The 24,339-nt window shown below is 45.9% G+C and overlaps 2 protein-coding genes and 1 long non-coding RNA gene across 6 annotated transcripts in view; 1 reads left to right on the top strand and 2 right to left on the bottom strand.

The window, feature by feature from the left end:
- LOC124122540 (arginine-glutamic acid dipeptide repeats protein-like) overlaps positions 1-3,163 on the bottom strand; it is a 173,778-nt gene extending 170,615 nt beyond the window's left edge. Inside the window, exon 1 of the mRNA XM_046485593.2 lies at positions 3,051-3,163. The gene's annotated coding sequence lies outside the window, so the exon portion shown is untranslated. The remainder of the gene's footprint in view (positions 1-3,050) is intronic.
- A 6,351-nt stretch (positions 3,164-9,514) lies between these two features.
- On the top strand, positions 9,515-11,409 carry LOC125378595. Of its 3 annotated transcripts, none has more exons than XR_007220344.1 (4): positions 9,515-9,776; positions 10,571-10,702; positions 10,803-10,905; positions 11,122-11,409. It is a non-coding gene; the product is annotated as an uncharacterized LOC125378595 (long non-coding RNA). The 3 variants fall into 3 exon arrangements; XR_007220343.1 differs by having other exon boundaries at positions 9,515-10,280; XR_007220342.1 differs by lacking the exon at positions 9,515-9,776 and having other exon boundaries at positions 10,318-10,702.
- Positions 11,410-13,622: 2,213 nt separating this feature from the next.
- LOC124136772 (MKRN2 opposite strand protein-like) lies at positions 13,623-22,808 on the bottom strand. Of its 2 annotated transcripts, none has more exons than XM_048394235.1 (5): positions 22,516-22,808; positions 21,421-21,661; positions 21,269-21,318; positions 19,408-19,564; positions 13,623-15,777 (listed from the first exon to the last, which is right to left on the bottom strand). In XM_048394235.1, the coding sequence occupies exons 2-5, from the start codon at positions 21,636-21,638 to the stop codon at positions 15,573-15,575; spliced, it is 630 nt and encodes a 209-aa protein (XP_048250192.1). In that variant the 5' UTR covers positions 21,639-21,661; positions 22,516-22,808; the 3' UTR covers positions 13,623-15,572. The 2 variants fall into 2 exon arrangements, with proteins under 2 accessions (XP_048250192.1, XP_048250194.1); XM_048394237.1 differs by having other exon boundaries at positions 22,541-22,808.
- Between the last annotated feature and the right edge of the window lie 1,531 nt (positions 22,809-24,339).

Genomic DNA, 24,339 nt, shown 5'->3' with positions numbered 1-24,339 from the left:
TACGCCACCTTTAGCAATATGCAGCAATATCACAGGGGTAACACAAGAAATGGGCTTCACACATTGTACCCATGTGGGGAATCAAACCCAGGCCTTCGGCGTGATGAGCAAATGCTTTAACCACTAGGCTACCCCACCGCCCCTAATGTACAAAGACAACAAAATAATGATCTCATCGGCTTCATCACTGGTTATCCGTGTACATTAATCCTGCCTTGTGTAAGCTTATCATTATGAATATAATTCCATAGGCTAACTCAGTATTCACATGATGAAGTGGCAAGAAGTAGCCTTGAAACATTGTTACAAAGAATACAAGTTGTTATCCATAGAAAAGTGTCATGTATTCATGTTCTTCCAACTTCTAAATACCTGTCAAAGACTTAATTCTCAGACTATAAGAATAAAATGCAAATTTTGAGCATTGGTTCTGCAGTTCATTGATTTTTACTGGAATATTTGCAATATTAAGGCTAAAGGACTTATAATAAGGACAAAATCTAAAAAGTAAACACAATAACATATATATTTCAATATATGTCATAACAGTGTAAAAAATATAAAAATGCCAGAGAAAATATCACATGGTATTTCACGTTCCACTTAATCACCAAATCCATTTCCAGCTGAAAATGATGAACACAAAAATGGCTGAATGATGGGCAGGAATCACATTTTCAATATGGCTGCCATTGTGGCCATGTTTTAACTGGATCACACACCTTCTCTTAGCAAATCTTAAAAGAGACATCCTTGCTGTAGATAACTTTCGGGTTGAGCTTGCTGGAAAGACATGACCACACAGCAGGGTAAAAACATAAGACACACCAAAGATATTTCAGAATATAAATCATGTTATTGTGCACACCATTGCTGACTGAATATCATATTTCATAACAAAAAATACCAAAATGGCCGAGCATACATATGGTAGGAGCCATTGATTTTCATGCCTAATCTGGGACAGGTAAAGGAGGCACAGGTGGCCCAGTCGTCTTAGGCGCCGCGATTCGCTGTGCAGAGTTGCATCCCCTGGACACGCCAGAAACCTATGGTTGTGGGTTGGAATTTCGGTTCGCCCCGATTATGTTTCTAAATTTGTCAGCACCATACCTGTGCTCGTTGGTTTCACCGAAGTGGTAATCTTCTAAGACCTGTATCATTTCGGGCTTTCCTCCCACATTAAGCTGACACGCCACGATATAACTGGAATACCGTTAAAAGCGGTGTTAAACCCAACTCACTCACTCACTCACGTTGTCAAAATAGGTGTCCTCATTACTCACTGGGACAGGTAATTGACTTTTCACACATTCTTTCTAACTTTTATATGTTTGAATAAAAGTAAAGCTTCAGTCAACTTCTGTGATTGTTTTAAATGCGTATCCGAATATGTTTTGCAAGGGCTCCGGAAAAACAGTTCACAATCGGACATTTTGTACCCAACTCCTAAGACTTATAGCTACACAGCCCTAGTGAAGAAGTTTTGTGATTTCTCGTTAATTTTGTATTTCCCTGTATGTCATAAAAATCCATTTCTAACAGGACTTGCACAACAAAGAGAGTCATTTCCCCAATCATTGTCAGACATTAAGAGGATCAACTTCAGTACAAGTCACAGGGTCATATTGCTTCATATTTTGAAGATCATACCATCTGGGATATAATGAGGTCAGAAGATAAAACTTTTTCTAAGTGTGTTTATATTGGCCTTTATTGTCACAGGATAGACTCAGCCATGCTCTATCCATGCCTGCATCTATCAATTCATTATCCATGAATACATTTTGAACCTATATGAAAAAGAATTAAGTATCTCCTACTCAAACACATTGCGATTTCATAATAAAGTTAAAACATTTAGTTATAGAGAAGAGTTTGAGGTAAAAAAATGAAATTTATTATTAAAATCAGGATCAATGGTTTCAGTGATGAGGAAAAAGTATCCAACGTGAAGAAGCATGCTCAATGTATAGTATAGTGTTGGATCAGAGGAAGGTCGCACATTCAGATTACGGCTAATTTTGTGCAGGATTGAATAAAAATTGTGAAAATTGAATTGGTGAATGTAACCTTTCTATCTTCAAATATGTAACAAGCGTCTTTAGCCACTAGTCTAAAGCCTTATAAAATTCTGATCGGCCTAGTTAGCTCAGGTGAAAATAGTCCATACCATAACTCTTAAATCTATTAAAAATTAAAAACAAGTTCGGATGAGAAAAGTCAAAAGGTTGTTCAGTACATATGTTTCAGTATTTTCATCAGGGTTTTACATTTCCAACATTGATGTTTCAGAGATTCCGTATGAGAGGCACAATACCACCAAGATCACTCAACCCCATGCTTGGTTTACTTTGCCCAGGCAAACCACGGATCTCCGGTGTTGCTCAACAAATAAATGAGTGTTTACAAAGGCATACAAAGTATATACCATATGCTGTGGTAAAGTCGGTCTGATCACACCAACATACAAACTTCAGAAAACATTCATAGAAGAATCAACACCAGAGAACATGCATCAATGTGTTTTATAACTGGACCAAAGTAGCCAGGCCTAGATCATCGCGACAAGGGTCAAGCTGGTCCGGACATTTAAACTTTGTTCAATAATTCTTTCTCTCACAAACACGTACTATCCCAAGAGCACAATCGATATGAAAAACAGAGAATCTGAAAATGAAGTCACAAGATACTTTGACATATAATGTTTTCATTTCATCGTTGCCTCGTAAATCGCGAAACAAAGCGGACACAATCTACTTGACAGAAATTGCCGTGACATTTGATATACGTCTATATGACTTGGAGTTCAAATCAACACCAATTTGCACGTGTGGGTAAATATGTCGTGTATATGTTTCTCGTATCTTATATGTTCAGGTTAGGTCCTTACGTGATACTCTGGCACAAATTTCGGGTCGGACGCAGTCCCTCGTTGGTGTGGAGGACCTGACCCAAACTTGACATCGCCATGTGTGACACCGGCTTTGTTGCCATTCGAAATTAACCCACTCGCTGCTTGCAAAAAACTCCAATCGCATCCAACTTACCACTGATGATGTAATCTTTTCCCATCCAATGAAGAACGGTAATCGGCTTCTACACAATCAATCGATATTTTTGTATATCGACACAAAAAATCAAACTCCGAAGTATTCATTCAATCCGCCATGTGTAAAGATGCTTTCAAAGAAGAATTTCGACCAATCAAATTGCGAGAATCCGTCCGGTGGGCGGTGCTAGCGAGGTCAGAGGTCACGTCGCGCACTTGTTCAGCAGCTGTGTTCGCGGAGTGACAGGTAGCGACGAAGCTTTTCACTGACAACAACACCAACGCAACTATTTTGACAAACGACCCTTCGAGTCTCTAAACACCGTGATAATTGCATGATTCATTCCCGCGGCTTCTGAAATATTGTCTTAAACATGACGAGAATATTATGACGTGTTTACAAAGCGGTGTGGCCGTTCGTACAAGCAACAAACAAAGGCCCATTCCTCCGTCCACTGTTTTTTATGTTGTTTGGTTAAGAGTTCATTACTGCGGATGCTTGTCAATAATATCCTGCACGTATCTATCGATCAATATGTATACACTACACAGGTGAAAATATATTGACTGTTTCGCTCAAATTTAAAAAAAATCTTCTTGACTAAAAAATATAAAATCAATTAGCGAATTTTGTTGTTTCATATATATTTTCATTTCAGGAATATGATAATGATGAATGAAATATTATTATATTTATTTAAATTTGTGATAGTGTAATTTTATTATTTTTTTCAACGTGATGTGTACATGAAAATGTTAACTTAGAAAAGTTATTTTTCATTATGTAAGCAAAAGATTTTATTTTTTATTTTGTTGGGACAGATGTTCTCACTATATTAAGATAGCCAGATCAGCGTGAATCCCTTGTCCAAGTACTAAATGCGAAATGTACGTCTGACCAATACTGACTGCCCTTTGTGTGAATGCTGATGCAGCTGTTTAACCTGAAGCAAGTGCAGAGCTTTGCCACGTACTGGTGATCACTCAAACAGCAGAGGGGCCACACTCCCCTTTATCACCTGTAAACTATTTTTTAGATGTCCATATACATGGGTATTTATTTTATTTTCGCAACTATTAAGTGGAACATTGTTGCGCAGTCTTATAAGGCGCCGCGATTCGCTGGGCAGAGTTGCGTCCCTTGGGCGCGGCAGAAACCTTTGATCGTGGGTTCGAATCACGGTTCGCCCATATTATGTTTCTAGGTTTGTCAGCACCATACCCGTGCTCGTGGGTTTCACTAAAGTGGTAAACACAGTCATGAGACCTGCATCACTTCGGGCTTTCCCAACATTAAGCTGACACGCCGTGATATAACTGGAATACTGTTCAAAGCGGTGTTAAACCCAACTTTCTCACTCTCACGAATAAAATATTTATCAACACAACTTGACTCAACTATATGAAACTTGTGTAGTCCAAATAAAACGCATGTAAACAGAAACCCAGAAATATATTAACTGCTCCTTTCCAAACAGTTATGACACAAGGTATGAATCCTTTTAAAACCCCTGCAAAATACTGACAAATATATTTTGGAAAACTGCATTTATCTCACAATGTGCCAGTTAAACAATCTTTATTATTTCATTGATATTGGTTCAAAATACTGCTGAAGTAAACTGCCTTATCACCTGTTTACATAATTCAGGACCCGGAAAGAAGACGTTCCTCAGTAAGGGGGCAGGACCAGAGGTACTTTTTGACAATCTGAAAACATTTCCTCGCTTACAGAAAGCTGGAAAATATCCTGACAGTCACACTTGAATGACTTGTTTGTACTCACTAAGTTCTTTACCAGAAGCCTATGTAACCCAGAAGGAGGTTCATGGCTGTCCTAATGGAGGGCCGGGTCTGCTCCACAGGGAGGTTCATGGCCGTCCTAATGCAGGGCCGGGTCTGCTCCACAGGGAGGTTCATGGTCGCCCTAAGGCAGGGCCGGGTCTGCTCCACAGGAAGGTTCATGGCCGTCCTGATGCAGGGCCGGGTCTGCTCCACAGGAAGGTTCATGGCCGTCCTAATGCAGGGCCGGGTCTGCTCCACAGGGAGGTTCATGGCCGTCCTAATGCAGGGCCGGGTCTGCTCCACAGGGAGGTTAATGGCCGTCCTGATGCAGGGCCGGGTCTGCTCCACAGGGAGGTCGATGGCCGTCCTAATGCAGGGCCGGGTCTGCTCCACAGGGAGGTTCATGGCCGTCCTGATGCAGGGCCGGGTCTGCTCCACAGGGAGGTTCATGGCCGTCCTAATGCAGGGCCGGGTCTGCTCCACAGGAAGGTTCATGGCCGTCCTCATGCAGGGCCGGGTCTGCTCCACAGAGAGGTTCATGGCCGTCCTCATGCAGGGCCGGGTCTGCTCCACAGGAAGCTTCATGGCCGTCCTAATGCAGGGCCGGGTCTGCTCCACAGGGAGGTTCATGGCCGTCCTAATGCAGGGCCGGGTCTGCTCCACAGGAAGGTTCATGGCCGTCCTAATGCAGGGCCGGGTCTGCTCCACAGAGAGGTTCATGGCCGTCCTAATGCAGGGCCGGGTCTGCTCCACAGGAAGCTTCATGGCCGTCCTAATGCAGGGCCGGGTCTGCTCCACAGGGAGGTTCATGGTCGTCCTAATGCAGGGCCGGGTCTGCTCCACAGGAAGCTTCATGGCCGTCCTAATGCAGGGCCGGGTCTGCTCCACAGAGAGGTACATGGCCGTCCTAATGCAGGGCCGGGTCTGCTCCACAGGAAGGTTCATGGTCGTCCTAATGCAGGGCCGGGTCTGCTCCACAGGAAGCTTCATGGCCGTCCTAATGCAGGGCCGGGTCTGCTCCACAGGGAGGTTCATGGTCGTCCTAATGCAGGGCCGGGTCTGCTCCACAGGAAGCTTCATGGCCGTCCTAATGCAGGGCCGGGTCTGCTCCACAGGGAGGTTCATGGTCGCCCTAAGGCAGGGCCGGGTCTGCTCCACAGAGAGGTTCATGGTCGCCCTAAGGCAGGGCCGGGTCTGCTCCACTGCTCCACAGAGAGGTTCATGGCCGTCCTGATGCAGGGCCGGATCTTCTCCACAGGAAGGTTCATGGCCGCCCTATTGAGTGAAGGGCTGTGTCTGCTCCACAGGGAGGTTCATGGCCGTCCAAATGCAGGGCCGGGTCTTCTCCACAGGGAGGTTTATGGCCGTCCTATTGAGTGAAGGGCCGTGTCTGATCCACAGGGAGGTTCATGGCTGTCCTGATGTCCACTGATGTTGTGGGTACTCGGGGTAGAATAGGCCCCCACTGGTTGTGGGTGCCCGGGGTAGAATAGGCGTCCACTGATGTTGTGGGTACTCGGGGTAGAATAGGCCCCCACTGGTTGTGGGTACACGGGGTAGAATAGGCCCCCACTGGTTGTGGGTACACGGGGTAGAATAGGCCCCCACTGGTTGTGGGTGCCCGGGGTAGAATAGGCGTCCACTGATGTTGTGGGTACTCGGGGTAGAATAGGCCCCCACTGGTTGTGGGTGCTCGGGGTAGAATAGGCGTCCACTGGTTGTGGGTGCCCGGGGTAGAATAGGCCCCCACTGGTTGTGGGTACTCGGGGTAGAATAGGCCCCCACTGGTTGTGGGTGCTCGGGGTAGAATAGGCGTCCACTGGTTGTGGGTGCCCGGGGTAGAATAGGCCCCCACTGGTTGTGGGTACTCGGGGTAGAATAGGCCCCCACTGGTTGTGGGTGCCCGGGGTAGAATAGGCCCCCACTGGTTGTGGGCACACGGGGTAGAATAGGCCCCCACTGGTTGTGGGTACTCGGGGTAGAATAGGCGCCCACTGGTGTTGTGTGTCCTCGGGGTAGAATAGGCGCCCACCGGTTGTGGGTACTAGGGGTAGAATAGGCGTCCACTGGTGTTGTGTGTCCTCGGGGTAGAATAGGCGCCCACCGGTTGTGGGTACTCGGGGTAGAATAGGCACCCACTGGTTGTGGGTACTAGGGGTAGAATAGGCGTCCACTGGTGTTGTGTGTCCTCGGGGTAGAATAGGCGCCAACTGATTGTCAGAGGCCCTTGAATTCGAACGGCTGACTTTCATAAGTCCCTGATAATGTAATTGTAAAAATGTTCATATTCACAAAAATATATTATCACCTGAAGTGAATTTAAAAATATTGTACACGTATCTATGAAAAAGAACTTTGTGCACATAAATCTTAGATAAATGGAAAGGTTAACTGCTCAGATGCGTCATTAAATGGTTGATAACAGAAATGCATATTATTAATTATTGAAAGAGAAACGTACACTATCTATATGGCTTTTTCTACACTTCGATTACATGCATGTACATTTACCATGCTACACGTGAAGATCCGAAGTAGCGTAGAACTTCAGCAACTCATACTTGCTGTTGAAGGCGACTATGCTTGTCGTGAGAGGTGACTAACGGGATCGGGTGGTCAGGCTCGCTGACTTGGTTGATGCATGTATCCCAATAGCGTGGATCTATGCTCATGATGCCAATCACCGGATTGTCTGGTCCAGACTCGAATATTTACAGACCGCCGTCATACAGCTGGAATATTGCTGAGTGTGGCGTTAAACAACAAACAGCATCTACCATGCGTGATTTGGACAGTATTTATTGTTAATATATCCACAGATTCCTGATAAACACACCTGCCTGTTAATTAAAGTTTAGATTAAAGTAAAAGGGGTAATTGCCGGGCCTCAATTTTGAAAACTTTTTGCCACCTATGGACAATACTTGGCACTTGTAGAATGTTAGGGGAGGCGAGGCAGCCTTGTGGTTAAAGCGTTCGCTCGTAACGCCGAAAGCCCGGGTTCGATTTCTTCACATGGGTACAATGTGTGAAGCTCATTTCTGGTGTCCCCTTCCGTGATATTGCTGGAACATTGCTGAAAGCGGTGTCAAACCATACCTACTCAATACACTTTTTCGACAGGCCCAGCCATGCTTTAGACTTGCACAAGTCTCTAAGGCAAGCGAGTTAAAGCATACCCACTCACTCATTCCATGTCAAGGCAGAACAGACCAGCTAGACTTAAGCTTAGTCTTTTGATACTTTTGGCGGAAACAAAGAAGTACATTTAAATTTAAAAGGGGCCCCGGTGAGATGGGCTATTCAGAAAATGTGGAGAATTTAGACTGGCTTGCCTTGGGGCTATAATTACAGTAGAAGCGCTGGGCGAAATAGGAGAAAATAGTATCGTTCAAGGACTATGAGACCGACTACTGGCCAACAACAGATACTACTGTTGGACAACATGTTACAGTAACTTCTGGAATTTTATTTTGGGAACGATTGGAAAATAATCCTGTGACATTGATTTTTAGGCAAAGAAATGTCGTCACGACTCAGTCAGCTTGGCTGTCATAGGCTATGGTCCCATGCGTTCCCAATCAAGAGAGAACCGTCAAGTGACAACCTACTTTGTGTGTTTGTTTGTTGTTTAACGCCACAATATTTCAACTACATGACGGAGGTCTGTAGATAATCGAGTTGGACCAGACAATCCAGTTATCGCTCTACGCAATTGGGATTCGATGACGTGCATCAACCAAGTCAGCGAGCCACCCTGACCACCCGATCCCGTTAGTCGCCCCTTAAGGCAAGCAGAGTCGTCTCTTACAAAAAGCATGGGCAGCTGAAGACCTATTCTGACCTGGATCTTCACGGGTCTCAATACATATTCCATGCTTGGTATTCAGATATTTTTTGTCATCTTTGTTGCTACGGTAGGTAGACATAACATCGCAACCATTTCAAGTGAGGTAGTAAATGATGCGTTGTCTTGCAGGCCCAAATACAAATGGGTTGTCTTGAATTTGTATCTAAGACTATGAAAAATTAATTTGATACAGAAATGCGTGCATTCTGAAACGACTTTCATTAAATTAATATTAGGTGAGGTGGGCGGAGGCCCATTTATGTAACAGTTGCGTCTTTCTAAAAAAAAAAAAAAAAAAAAAAATATTAGGTGAGGTGAGGTGAAATGGGGTTTAACGTCGCGTCCAAGATTATAGCACTCATATAGCGACGTGCATGTACGTGTGTGTGTTTGTGTGGCTGCTTGTACCAGTCCGGACTGATGCCGATTTATAGTGCTAGCTCACTGAGATACCATGCCGCAGTTTAACATGAACACCCCACTCAGACACAGTATACTGACTCCGAGCCGACCAGTCCTTGTTTTAGCCCCTTAATGCCGAGCGCCAGACAGGGTAACAACAAGTACCATCTTTTAACGTCTTTTGGTATGACGCGTTCGGGGATCGAACCCCGGACCTTCCGCTCTCCGGGCGGACGCTCTACCACTAGACCACGGAGGCGGTCTTAAATTAATATGAAGGCGTGTTCAAGCATGTCCTCGTGTTGAATAATGCAAGGATCTTCGTAATTGGGATACGATGCAGGCATCAACCAAGTCAATGATGCACCCCAGAAACCTATGATTGTGGGTTCGAATCCCGGTTCGCCCCGATGATGTTTCTACACTCTAAATCTATGTGTTCTAATATAGAACTCTGGACGCGTCCATACGTTCTGCCACAGAATACGAATGTTCTTATTCGGGGAGCAAGTGTTCTATTGCTGAACGCCTGTGATCTTTTGTAGAACGCGTGTGTTCTCTCCTGGGAGAAGTCCATGCACATTAGCAGAGATAATGTACTGACTATTGTTAGACAAATTTAAATTCGACCATATATTTGTGTTTTCGGAATATTTATTTTTGAGAAGAAGAGAGGCTGGTAGATTGGTAAGTCAAACAGAAAATGTGTCATATTTTGAGTTTGATGAATGATAAATAGTTTATAAACATGGCATACCTTGTGTTCATAATAACTCATATGTAGCCTGACTAAATACAACAAGAAACATTACTGAAATACAACTCATTGCTAATACATGGAAATAACTTACTTGCATTATGGGACATTTACGTGTATCAGAACACTGGCATTCTGATGGCTAATTTTACCTGGATATTTTATGGGGGCTATGGAACATATACGGTCTATTTGCTGAACACATGCGTTCTCTCCTAGAACGCATGTGTTCTGCTATGTTCTATAGTGATAAGCAGCACACTAATGTTACAGGGGAGAACACGTGTTCCATTAATAGAACATAGGGGTTCTATTTATCTAACTAGCATTCGAAGCTGCCCATGTCCTGTGAACCACATCCGTTATGTGAGAAACTGACGTGACGTAGCATGTATTTGGTGCTACAATTTCCTATCATCTGAGGGGTATCTGTGGTAAGTATCCATCTAGGAATAATTTTGTTTGATATTTAATCCTTACCTAAAATTGTGTAATATTTCGGCGATATATTCATATGCTGATTGCATGCGAAGTAAAACCGGCCCCTTACGAAACTTATAGCAGACGACATATTCCCCGCCATTTTGACCGTCATTTCTGCCATTGTTCCACAAGCATTATTTGCAAATTGTGAGATGAAATCCCAATCCAAACTGCACTTGTGACATTTTGAAAGTTTCCGTTTATTTGAATGATGTTCAAATAAAATGAATATATATTTCAGGTTCTATATGAATCGCCTGAAAGTACGAAGCGGGCAACAAATCTCATGCAACAAATCTCTGAAGATCTAAATTTGGGATCCGAGGGCATGATCAGCATGCATCGACAATGCATCGAATCAGCAGAGAGTAGGGTAAGTATGTAATGAACAAAAAGAATTAAACCTTCACAGGACATGTTTTGGGCTATTTTATGTGAAATATTTTAAAAGAGTCTTGTTGTTTCTATTACAGGTTGCATTGCAGATAATCAGTACCATCCTTGGAAATTATTGCACACAGCACACGTCTACGCAAAGGAGGAAAGGAAACAAGGTTTTTCAGATCAAATAAGAAGGTACTTGTGTATATTTTGGTCTAGTCTTTATCCAAGTAAGTGATAACTTTGTCAAATAACATTTTGGGCAAAACACTTTGCAACCTATAAATAATGAAACAAATGTCACGGTAATCTTGCGTTTACTAACGAACATTTGTTAGAATAATGTCTTATGTAATATGTACGAGTTTGATAACTATATGACTATGACCAAATAAATGTTTGGTGTTGTAGGATGTTGCGGAGTCGTATTTGACATGAAGTTTCCTGAAGCATGCGATGGTCATGTCGCTGTTACGAACAACGTCCTTGGGGATATTTACCCACAAGAAACATCTGCGAAGTACTTGCGCTTCGTGAAAGACTTGACACTTAAGTTATCTTAAGTATGGAAGTATGCTTCACTTTGCTACATGACAGTTTGTAATGTTTCATGAAGAACTCTGACTAACATATTTAAGTGACTTGAATATCCATGATCATGACAAATAAATGTAATAAAGAATTCATGGTTGCAGTTCAGAATTTCGTCCGTGTGATTTTATGCCAGAGAATATGTATGGGTGTATGGTTCATATTCCTACGCCTTGAAAAAACATCGGGTAAATTGTATTCGACAACACACGATGAGTTGTCATTTCAGTACTGTGGAAGTACGTGTCCGAGAACATGTAGTGTTCTGAATCTCGGTCCAGAACACTTTACAGGCGTTCTAAAAGTGTTACATCGTCAGAACACGTTGAAGCGTTCTAAATATGTTTGTAGAACACTCCTGTTCTAGGTCGAGAACATCAACGTTCAGAATATTTTCAGAACACTTGGACGCGTTCTAAAAGTGTTACATCCATGTGTTCTGTCTAGTGTTCAGAAGTAGAACACTTGGGTTTAGAGTGTAGGCTTGTCAGCACAATACCCGTGCTCTTGGGTTTCACCGAAGTGGTAAACGTCTGAGACCTGCATCACTTCGGGCTTTCCTCCCACATTAAGCTGACACGCCGTGATGTAACTGGAATAATGTTCAAAGCGGCGTTAAACCAAACTCACTCTACTCTCCTGTGTCACGCATGCGCATGGCAGCTGTACATTCATAACACAGACGTGAAGAAGCAACCACATACATAGTGTACGTTTCCTCTTTCTATATTTAATAACATGCATATCTGTTATCAACTATTTTTTGATGTCTCTAAGTAGTTAACCTTTGCATTCATCTAAACTTTATGTGCACAAAGTTACCTTTTTTATAACACTCTGCTTCGGTTAAATATAATGCAGTTAAGAAGTGGGATGATTGGTTGGTTGGTTTGTTGTTCAACGCCGCACTCAGCAATATTCCAGCCATATGACGGCGGTCTGTAAATAATCGAGTCTGGACCAGACAATCCAGTGATTAATATCATGAGCATCGATCCACGCACTTGGGATCGATGACATGCATCAACCAAGTCAGCGAGTCTGACCACCCTTTTCCGTTAGTCGCCTTTTACGACAAGCATAGTTGCCTTTTACGGCAAGCATGGGTTGCTGAAGACCTATTCTACCCGGAATCTTCACGGGTCTTAAGGCAAGCATGGGTTGCTGACGACCTTTTCTACCCCGGATCTTCACGGGTCAGAAGTGGAATGAAGTCATAAGTAAATAGCAAAATGCTATTTACATCTTAAGCAATATTATACATATATTTTATGAACTTATTCCCATGTATATCTATATATGTAGGTCAGACCGCGATTGCAATTAGCAGGTGTCCTCACGCGTTTAATTATTTGTCCGCAATATTTTAATCTTTCCCATTTACTTTCTTGTTGGATAGGCAGGATAGCAAGAACACTGATGTAAATAGTTCTTCACGACAATGAATGGAAATGTTTGTTTCACGGCTCGACGTCAGCTCACTTCTTGAGGACATGGAGATGAAGAGAGCCCTCACGTCGGCTGTCTGGTCGCTCGTGAAAGATATTTTACGAGTGCTTCACACACCCGACAGCATTTGAGTGCAGACCCATAAACCAATGTCATAGGGATATTAATGGCGCTTCACTTTATAGACCGTCAAACATCATCTTGAAACCCTGTTTGTCACAATTATTTTCTCTTTGTGAAACAAGAAAGAAATGCTCTGGGCGTTTCTCTTTTTGATTTGCGTTTTTAAAGAAACAATGCACATTAGGAATAATATCATGACATGTTACACAAGATTTCTTGCCTACAGCGATACTGTTGATTGGTTGGTTTGGTGTTTAACGCCACACATAGCAATATTTCAGCTAAATGATGTCAATCTCTAAATAATCAAGTCTGGACCAGACAATCCAGTGATTAACATTATGAGCATCGATCCAGGCAATTGGGTAAGTGAGCCTGACCACCCAATACTGTTGGTACAACCCGAGGTGTATAGACCTGGGGTCGTGCTTGCAGTAAGCATGTTTCACACACATTATGTCATTGCTGTGAGGTTAAATCGCCTGTTCTTAACCCCCACGATGGAGTCAGGTCGACAGTCACAAAATTACATGAAAACAAAGAAGAAAAGATTATTATTCGGACATGAAATATTTCAAAACTTGTATTTCTAGTTAGGTCAATTATTATTATTGGATAATAATCAACTTACATCGTGTGATTGTGTGTTTGATAGAGACTGATTGTGAAAAACGGGTGCCAAATTTCAATTAACAATACACACATTACTTGATCAAACCACCAAAACAAACAAACAAACAAACAAAATATTCTAAATTTGTGTACCATTTTATACCATTTCAACATTGCACGTGACATACTATAAACATTAAAATAATGAATGAAATAACACTAAGATTTAAAGTCATGAATAATACAGAGGTCAATTGTGGAGCTACCTTGGTCACATCATGGACAGGAGAGGATTATAACACAGAAAATAACTATATTATCATTGTTATGTCATCAAATCTGAGTTCTTCCTGGTACCATCTTTAGAATTTTTAACTCTAATACATAATGACAAATTACTTAAGAGGTTTTGTTCAGCTGAGCTTAAAATAGTACCGAGCAGTAGTGGGGTAGTATTCATCATTGTACTGGGCAGTACTGGGGTAGTATTCATCATTGTACTGGGCAGTACTGGGGGAGTATTCATCATTGTACTGGACAGTTCTGGGGAAGTATTCATCATTGTACTGGCAAGTACTGGGGTAGTATTCACCATTGTACTGGGCAGTACTGGGGAAGTATTATCATTGTACTGGGCAGTACTGGGGAAGTATTCATCATTGTACTGGGCATTACTGGGGAAGTATTCATCATTGTACTGGGCAGTACTGGGGAAGTATTATCATTGTACTGGACAGTACTTGGGTAGTATTCATCATTGTACTGGCAAGTACTGGGGTAGTATTCACCATTGTACTGGCAAGTACTGGGGTAGTATTCACCATTGTACTGGCAAGTACTGGGGTAGTATTCACCATTGTACTGGGCATTACTGGGGAAGTATTATCATTGTACTGGGCAGAACTGGGGTAGTATTCATCATTGTACTGGACAGTACTGGGGTAGTATTCACCATTGTACCGGGCAGTACTGGGGAAGTATTATCATTGTACTGGGCAGTACTGGGGAATTATTATCATTGTACTGGGCAGTACTGGGGAAGTATTATCATTGTACTGGGCAGTACTGGGGAAGTATTCATCATTGTACTGGGCAGTCCTGGGGTAGTATTCATCATTGTACCGGGCAGTACTGGGGTAGTATTCTTCATTGTACTGGGCAGTACTGGGGGCAGTACTGGGATGGTATTCAGAAAATGATAAAAGAGGTGTGGCATACAATTATAGTCGTGTCATGGCCCATCTGTAAAAAAATCTTTATTGTGTCTAAGGCCACATGCATACAGGACATAACATGACATCACATATGTTTTGTTATGTAAATCAGAAAATGAATATCACAAATGTTGCAACAAGTATAACTTCAAAGCATAAAATATAACTTTAGATACATTTCCTGAGGTGGATGGAATCTGATATTCATAAGATTTACAAAATGTTCTAAGGATGTATTATTATAAAGTCAATGGTGAATAACTCATTTCCTTAAAAACCAAAAGCCATACATACAAATAAATGAAACTCATTTTTCAACATCTAACTGGCATTGATGTGGGTCAACATAAGCAATCATTATCAATGTTGTCATAATTGACACACTTCCTGCCATCAGGGCAGTCTGACACATCCTGCCATCAGGACACAGCCTGACACACATCCTGCCATCAGGACACAGTCTGACACATCCTGCCATCAGGACACAGCCTGACACACATCCTGCCATCAGGACACAGCCTGACACATCCTGCCATCAGGACAGTCTGACACATCCTGCCATCAGGACACAGCCTGACTCATATCCTGCCATCAGGACACAGCCTGACACACATCCTGCCATCAGGTCACAGTCTGACACACATCCTGCCATCAGGTCACAGTCTGACACACACATCCTGCCATCAGGTCACAGTCTGACACACACATCCTGCCATCAGGACACAGCCTGACACACACATCCTGCCATCAAGTCACAGTCTGACACACGCATCCTGCCATCAGGACACAGCCTGACACACACATCTTGTCACCAGGACACGGTCTGACACACACATCCTGCCATCAGGACATTCTGACACACCCATCCTGCCATCAGGACACAACCTGACACACCCATCCTGCTGCTTTAACCTGTCTATACAAGGACACAAACTGTGCAGCCCTCGTCGTACTCGGGGCAACCAACATAGTGGCAAAGTCTGTCTTGTTCCGGAGGGCTGGCACAAGATGGTGGAGTTTCAAGTTGTGGAGAAACCGAAGGACAAAATCAAAACAGTTGTTGATGTGTTCATGATAGCTGCAACACAAGGAGAGTGAGAGGGTAAACACATGGCATTGTGTTTGTTGCATCATGTAAGGAACACATTCAGGATCAAACAATCCTGACATCAGGACACAGCCTGATTCTAACAACAAGTAAGGTAACCAAGCGACTTAGTAAAGAGTCATACATTTGCAATGATAAACACTTGTCAAGAATATGTCAACTAGTTATATATATCGAAACCACCACTACACCTAAGTTTGGTGAAGAAATATCAAAGTCAAGTCCACCTACCTGTGAGACCCCAACCCTAGAAGCATCCCTCCACCTACCTGTGAGACCCCACCCCCAGAAGCATCCCTCCACCCACCTGTGAGACCCCACCCCAGAAGCATCCCTCCACCTACCTGTGAGACCCCATCCCCAGAAGCATCACACCACCCACCTGTGAGACCCCCCCCCCCCCACAGAAGCATCCCTCCACCTACCTGTGAGACCCCACCCCCAGAAGCATCCCTCCATCTACCTGTGAGACCCAACCCCCAGAAGCATCCCTCCACCTACCTGTGAGACCCCACCCCAAGACACATCCCTCCACCTACCTGTGGGACCCCACCCCCAGAAGCATCCCTCCACCTGCCTGTGAGACCCCACCCTTGACACATCCCTCCACCCACCTGTGAGACCCCACCCCCAGAAGCATCCCTCCACCTACCTGTGAGACCCCACCCTTGACACATCCAACCTCCTACCTGTGAGACCCCACCCCTAAGACATATCCCACCACCTACCTTTGAGACCCCACCCCTAATACACATCCCACCTCCTTCCTGTGAGACCCCACCCCTAAGAAACATCCAACTCATACCTGTGAGACCCCACCTCTAAGACACATCCTTCCACCTACCTGTGAGACCCCACCCCCAAGACACATCCCACCACCTACCTGTGAGACCCCACCCCCAGAAGCATCCCTCCAACTACCCTTGAGACCCTCCCCCACAAGCATCCCTCCACCTAACTGTGAGACCCCACCCCACAAGCATCCCTCCACCTACCTGTGAGACCCCACCCCCAAGACACATCCCTCCACCTACCTGTGAGACCCCACCCCCAAGACACATCCCACCACCTACCTGTGAGACCCCACCCCCAGAAGCATCCCTCCAACTACCCTTGAGACCCTCCCCCACAAGCATCCCTCCACCTAACTGTGAGACCCCACCCCACAAGCATCCCTCCACCTACCTGTGAGACCCCACCCCCAAGACACATCCCTCCACCTACCTGTGAGACCCAACCCCCAGTAGCATCCCTCCACCTACCTGTGAGACCCTCCCCCACAAGCATCCCTCCACCTAACTGTGAGACCCCACCCCAGAAGCATCCCTCCACCTATCTGTGAGACCCCACCCCCAAGACACATCCCTCCACCTACCTGTGAGACCCTCCCCCAGAAGCATCCCTCCACCTACTTTTGAGACCCTCCCCCACAAGCATCCCTCCACCTGCCTGTGAGACCCCACCCTTGACACATCCCTCCACCCACCTGTGAGACCCCACCCCCAGAAGCATCCCTCCACCTACCTGTGAGACCCCACCCTTGACACATCCAACCTCCTACCTGTGAGACCCCACCCCTAAGACATATCCCACCACCTACCTTTGAGACCCCACCCCTAATACACATCCCACCTCCTTCCTGTGAGACCCCACCCCTAAGAAACATCCAACTCATACCTGTGAGACCCCACCTCTAAGACACATCCTTCCACCTACCTGTGAGACCCCACCCCCAAGACACATCCCACCACCTACCTGTGAGACCCCACCCCCAGAAGCATCCCTCCAACTACCCTTGAGACCCTCCCCCACAAGCATCCCTCCACCTAACTGTGAGACCCCACCCCACAAGCATCCCTCCACCTACCTGTGAGACCCCACCCCCAAGACACATCCCTCCACCTACCTGTGAGACCCCACCCCCAAGACACATCCCACCACCTACCTGTGAGACCCCACCCCCAGAAGCATCCCTCCAACTACCCTTGAGACCCTCCCCCACAAGCATCCCTCCACCTAACTGTGAGACCCCACCCCACAAGCATCCCTCCACCTACCTGTGAGACCCCACCCCCAAGACACATCCCTCCACCTACCTGTGAGACCCAACCCCCAGTAGCATCCCTCCACCTACCTGTGAGACCCTCCCCCACAAGCATCCCTCCACCTAACTGTGAGACCCCACCCCAGAAGCATCCCTCCACCTACCTGTGAGACCCCACCCCCAAGACACATCCCTCCACCTACCTGTGAGACCCTCCCCCAGAAGCATCCCTCCACCTACTTTTGAGACCCTCCCCCACAAGCATCCCTCCACCTACCTGTGAGACCCCACCCCCAAGACACATCCCTCCACCTACCTGTGAGACCCTCCCCCAGAAGCATCCCTCCACCTACTTTTGAGACCCTCCCCCACAAGCATCCCTCCACCTACCTATGAGACCCCAGCCCCAAGACACATCCCTCCACCTACCTGTGAGACCCCACCCCCAAGACACATCCCTCTTCCTACCTGTGAGACCCCACCCCCAGAAGCATCTTTCCACCTACCTGTGAGACCACACCCCCAGAAGCACCCCCCACCTACCTGTGACACCCCACCCCCAGAAGCACCCCCCACCTACCTGTGACACCCCACCTTTTGAATCATCCCTCCACCTACCTGTGACCCCGTTTCCAGAAACATCCCTCCACCTTCCTGCGAGACCCAGCCGCAGAAGCACTCATCCACCTACGTGTGAGACCCAACCCCCCTAGACACATCCCTCCACCTACTAGTTAGACTCCACCCAAGAGACATCCCTCCACCTACCTGTGAGACCCGGACCCCTAAGCACATCCCTCCTCCTACCTGTGAGACCCCACCCCCAGAAGCATCTTTCCAGCTACCTGTGAGACCCCACCCCCAAGACACATTCCTTCACCTACCTGTGAGACCCGGACCCCTAAGCACATCCCTCCTCCTACCTGTGAGACCCCACCCCCAGAAGCATCTTTCCAGCTACCTGTGAGACCACACCCCAGAAGCACCCCCCACCTACCTGTGACACCCCACCTTTTGAATCATCCCTCCACCTACCTGTGACCCCGTTTCCAGAAACATCCCTCCACCTTCCTGCGAGACCCCACCCTTGACACATCCCTCCACCTACCTGTGAGACCCCAACCCCCCTAGACGCATCCCTCCACCTACCTGTGAGACCCCACCCTTGACACATCCCTCCACCTGCCTGTGAGACCCCACCCTTGACACATCCCTCCACCTACCTGTGAGACCCCACCCTTGACACATCCCTCCACCTGCCTGTGAGACCCCACCCTTGACACATCCCTCCACCTACCTGTGAGACCCCACCCTTGACACATCCCTCCACCTACCTGTGAGACCCCACCCTTGACACATCCCTCCACCTACCTGTGAGACCCCACCCTTGACACATCCCTCCACCTACCTGTGAGACCCCACCCTTGACACATCCCTCCACCTACCTGTGAGACCCCACCCTTGACACATCCCTCCACCTACCTGTGAGACCCCACCCTTGACACATCCCTCCACCTACCTGTGAGACCCCACCCTTGACACATCCCTCCACCTACCTGTGAGACCCCCAGGTGGATGTGTCTGCAAACTGTGTAAGACATTGATCCCAGTGTCTGTATTCCATGCCGATGTCTGGTGGCAGTCTGACTTGAACACACTGTGGCCAAGTGTTGCCAACATGTAGCCCATCTTCATCAAAGTCATACACACAACCTGCAGCAGCAAGAACAATATCAGGAAACTGACAAGAGCGTGTTGAGACTCTGCCCTCTGATTCTCACAGAAAGACAAGCATGAGTTACTGGGGACTTAGAAATTTGTTTTAAACATGAAAATTTCATGACGTGAATCGAACCTGCAACCTCACATATTGTGTTAAGTTTTGTAAGCCGCTGTTTTCCCACTGAGCTACTGGGGCAGGTGATGTGAATTTGTTCAGATTATCATGTCATGACTCCATCTAGTCCAGGCTGCACATATTTTTTTTTCTCACAGGCTTTGAACTAATTCCTTTATAACGCGATACACTGTATTGTTTCATTTTAAGGTATGTAGATGTTTTCTTGCATTTAAACAGTTCATGAGTAGAATATAAACTCCCCCCTTGGCCTGGATGGAGAATGTAAGCCTGGGGAGTCGGGATATTGGGTCTGGGTTTCGGCGCTCCCCTATTTGCCTCCTCCATGGGCTTACATTCTCCGTCAAAACCTAATGGGGAGTTTATATTTATATCAATAACAGAGTCAAGGTTCCAGACCAATTCTACCTCAGAGAGTTCAGGGTCCAGACCAATTCTACCTCAGAGAGTTCAGGGCCCAGACCTATTCTACCTCAGAGAGCCCAGACCTATTCTACCTCAGAGAGTTCAGGGCCCAGACCTATTCTACCTCAGAGAGTTCAGGGCCCAGACCTATTCTACTTCAGAGAGTTCAGGGTCCAGACCTATTCTACCTCAGAGAGCCCAGGGCCTAGACCTATTCTACCTCAGAGAGCCAAGACCTATTCTACCTCAGAGAGCCCAGACCAATTCTACCTCAGAGAGTTAGAGGGTCCAGACCTATTCTACCTCAGAGGGCCCAATGTCCAGACCTATTCTACCTCAGAGAGCCCAGACCAATTCTACCTCAGAGAGTTTGGGGTCCAGACCAATTCTACCTCAGAGGGCCCAATGTCCAGACCTATTCTACCTCAGAGGGCCCAGACCTATTCTACCTCAGAGACCCCAGACCAATTCTACCTCAGAGAGTTCAGGGTCCAGACCTATTCTACCTCAGAGAATTCAGGGTCCAGACCTATTCTACCTCAGAGAGTTCAAGGCCCAGTGAGTGAGTGAGTGAGTTGGGTTTAACGCCGCTTTTAACAGTATTCCAGTTATATCACAGCGTGTCAGCTTTATGTGGGAGGAAAGCCCGAAGTGATGCAGGTCTCAGACGTTTACCAGTTTAGTGAAACCCACGAGCATGGGTATGGTGCTGACAAACCTAGAAACATTATCGGCGTGAGCTGGGATTCGAACCCACAATCATAGGTTTCTGGCGTGCCCAAGGGACACAAATCTGCACAGCGAATCGCGGCCTCTAAGACGACTGGGCCACCCGTGCCCCCTCTATTATAATATAAGTTACACTTTGTAGACCTATTCAACCTCATAGAGCCCAGGGCCCAGACCTTTGCTACCGAAGAAACCCAAGGGTCCAGACCAATTCTGGGGCGGTCGGGTAGCCTAGTGGTTAAAGCGTTCGCTCGTCACGCCGAAGACCTGGGTTCGATTCACGACATGGGTACAATGTGTGAAGCCCTTTTCTGGTGTCCCCCTCCGTGATAAAACCATACTCACTCACTCACTCACTCACCCCAGACGGCCCAGGGTCGGTATGTATTCTGGCCTCCCCCGAAAGGGAATTTAATGACAGTTACCTGTTGAGTCGGTCACCCCAATATGGAGATCAGCCTGGGAAGTGTAGTACCTGAAACAGTCATCACAATTCAGGGGGTTATTCACCCAGGGGGAATACAGAAGCAGAGAATTATCTTTCTTGATAAACATTCATCTGAGCAAATGGCCTTACCGGAGAAAGTCCCCTTGAGTGGGCCGCAAGACAATTCCTGAGGTTATATTGGAGGATGTTACAAATGGGGATGGGAGGGTGTAGGGGGGTATCCTGCTCTCTGTCCTGTCCGTGTCACTCCCACACAGGGGGCAGATCCGGGGAACACTGAAGCAGAGGATGTTGATGTCACGACGACAGTGCTGGAAACATCGCAGACTCTCCAGGTCAGCATCCATCTCTCATCGTCAAGTGTTCACCCCTGCAGTGACGACATTCATATGTTAGTGTAACCATAGTGATGCGACAGACAGTAAAATGAAAGTTGTTTCTAATTTTACAGCGATATTTTTAGGGACTGTTCATTTATTGTGGAGGGGGGTAGGGGGTCTCAGATGGAATTGGAGGATGGTCATCTGAAAAAATATGATAATGTCAAGTGGTTAAGTGAGTGAGTTGGGTTTAACGCCGCTTTTAACAGTATTCCAGTTATATCGCGGCGTGTCAGCTTAATGTGGGAGGAAAGCCCCAAGTGATGCAGGTCTCAGACAATTACCACTTCGGTGAAACCCACGAGACAAACCTAGAAATATAATCGGGGCGAACCGGGATTTTAACCCACAATTATAGGTTTCTGGCGTACCCAAGGGACGCAACTCTGCACAGCGAATCGCGGTGCCTTAGATGACTGGGCCACCCGTGTCCCCTCTAGTTGGTAGACTTCCGTTCCCCAACACCCACACCCATACACATGCCCTGGCCCTCAACATCCCAGCTCCAAGAATAAATGTAATTGAGAAGCAATGCATAGGACACGGTATGGGGAGGGGGATACGGCCAGAGCCTCTTCAACTTGTGGAGAGTCATAAAAAAATCATGAAAATAATGAAACACCTAAGTGTTTTTGCATTTTGTCTTTTCAGGTAGGGTCATGAAAAACATACAACAACATGGAGTGGATCATTATTGTCAGTGGATCATTATTGTCAGTGCATAAGTGCATCAAAACCCCTGAATATTTACTAAAAATACAGAATCATTCATCAATAAATAACACATTTATATGATCGTCATTGGGTTTACTGATGCACTTTTCCTAGAAATCATTAATCTTACGTGTAGCCCATATGTCACACAGCACCTTAGAACGATTCTACACCGCTGACGTCCCGACAGATCTACTCGTGTGAACTGGATGATGAATATCACTTTTATCAGGGGGACGACTTTAGGGTGTGTGTTGTTGGGTACCGAGACATCGGAACATCCGGGAATTTAATTATTAGCCAACACTAGCTTCTGTCCGAACACAAACAGAGGACAGATGTGTTTCCGAGTTGGACCGACGCTTTCAAATGACCCGAACAAGCTTTGAACGAGACTCTTAACATGTGAGATTTGTTTACTTCCGCGATACAACAAGGGACGTAACTCTTCAATATTACCGGGACTTGTCGACAAACTTATAGATGTTCAATGGTAACGCACCCGCCAATATATAATTGATGTGATAACATTAAATCATTACTCGTTAAGGAATCTAGCAAACTGATTGGTCACTTGACGTCTTGTAGAAACCCTTTACGCATGTCATAATGGTTCATGTGACGTCATTTGTTATTTCGTCGCAGTTGCTTTATCAATTTCACTGCCACATCCAGAGTGGCTGGCCGAAAAGAGGTAGATCTAGATAAAGCCCCACATCACTTGGAACTATCACACACTTACTGAAAATACGCCGTAACTTATGAACGGAAATAATATATTCTCTACTCATAAACTTACTGACTCAAAGCACAATCATGCATCACGCCTTTCTTATCAGACAAAGCTATAATCCTAATGTACTCCTTCTGTGAGTGGGTGCGTGGGAGAGTACGTGAATAAACGGATCAATGGGTGTTGAGTGAGTGTGCAATGAACGAGTGAGTGAGTTGAGTTTAACACCGCTTAGAACAGTATTCTGTTTATACCACGGGTGACTGCTTAATGGGGGAAAGCCGGAAGTGATGCAGGTCTCAGAATTTAATTTAGAGCTGACTAACCTAGAAACATAATCGGGGCGAACCGGGATCCCAGCCCACGATCATTGGTTTCTGGCGTGCACAAGGGACGCAACTCTGCACAGCTAATTTCGGCACCCCAGACGACTTGGCCCACCGTAGCCACATATTTATTCAGACGTATTGGATGTTTTCATTATATTTCTGCTATGTTACAGTTTTTTCTGTTCAGAATCTGCAGGCTGTTTTTATTATTCTCATCCAGGGTGAAGGGGCACGGGTGGCCAAGTTGTCTAAGGCGACGCGATTCGCTGTGCAGAGTTGCGTCCCTTGGGCACGCCAGAAACCTTGTGATTGTTGGTTCGAATCCCGGTTCGCCCCGATTATGTTTCTAGGTTTGTCAGCACCATACCCGTGCTCGTGGATTTCATCGAAGTGGTAAACGTCTGAGACCTGCATCACTTCGGGCTTTCCTCCCACATTAAGCTGACACGCCGCGATATAACTGTAATACTTATAAAAGCGGCGTTAAACCCAACACATTATCTATCACTGAAATCATCAGCACATAAAAGCATCAATATTTCAAGTGCAGTTTGGTATAATCGGCTGCCATGTTAACCATTTTTGCAAAGTTTCATTTGACAATTCATTGTGGTACCTCTTTTTGAAGTACAGGTGAGGTGAAAATTGGGTTTTACGTCGCGTTCATAATTGTTGCACTTCTATAGCGACGCGCGCGCGTGCGTGTGTGCCCCTGTTTGTACTTGTCCGGACTGATGCCGATTTATAGTGCTAGCCCACTGAGATACTTTGCCGCCGTTTGGCATGTATACCCCACTCAGACACAGTATACTAACTCCGAGCCGACCAGTCCTTGTTTTAGCCCCTTAATTCCGAGCTCCAGACAGGGTAACAACAAGTACCATCTTTTAAC

Source organism: Haliotis rufescens, unplaced genomic scaffold (genome assembly GCF_023055435.1).
Source record: "Haliotis rufescens isolate VD_foot unplaced genomic scaffold, xgHalRufe1.0.p SCAF_13, whole genome shotgun sequence".
In the NCBI taxonomy this organism is placed as follows: Eukaryota; Metazoa; Mollusca; class Gastropoda; order Lepetellida; family Haliotidae; genus Haliotis; species Haliotis rufescens.
Note: the sequence above shows the minus strand (reverse complement) of the source record. Positions and strands in the feature narration are given on the sequence as shown.

Bases quoted from the DNA above. Each gene is read 5' to 3' on its own strand.
- LOC124136772 (XM_048394235.1), bottom strand. From the start codon at position 21,638: ATGGATGCTGACCTGGAGAGTCTGCGATGTTTCCAGCACTGTCGTCGT. The intron at 19,565-21,268 runs GTAACTGTCATT...TTGCTGCTGCAG, and splicing joins TGGGGTGACCGACTCAACAG to GTTGTGTGTATGACTTTGAT. The intron at 15,778-19,407 runs GTAGGTGGAGGG...CTTGTGTTGCAG, and splicing joins TCCACCTGGGGGTCTCACAG to CTATCATGAACACATCAACA.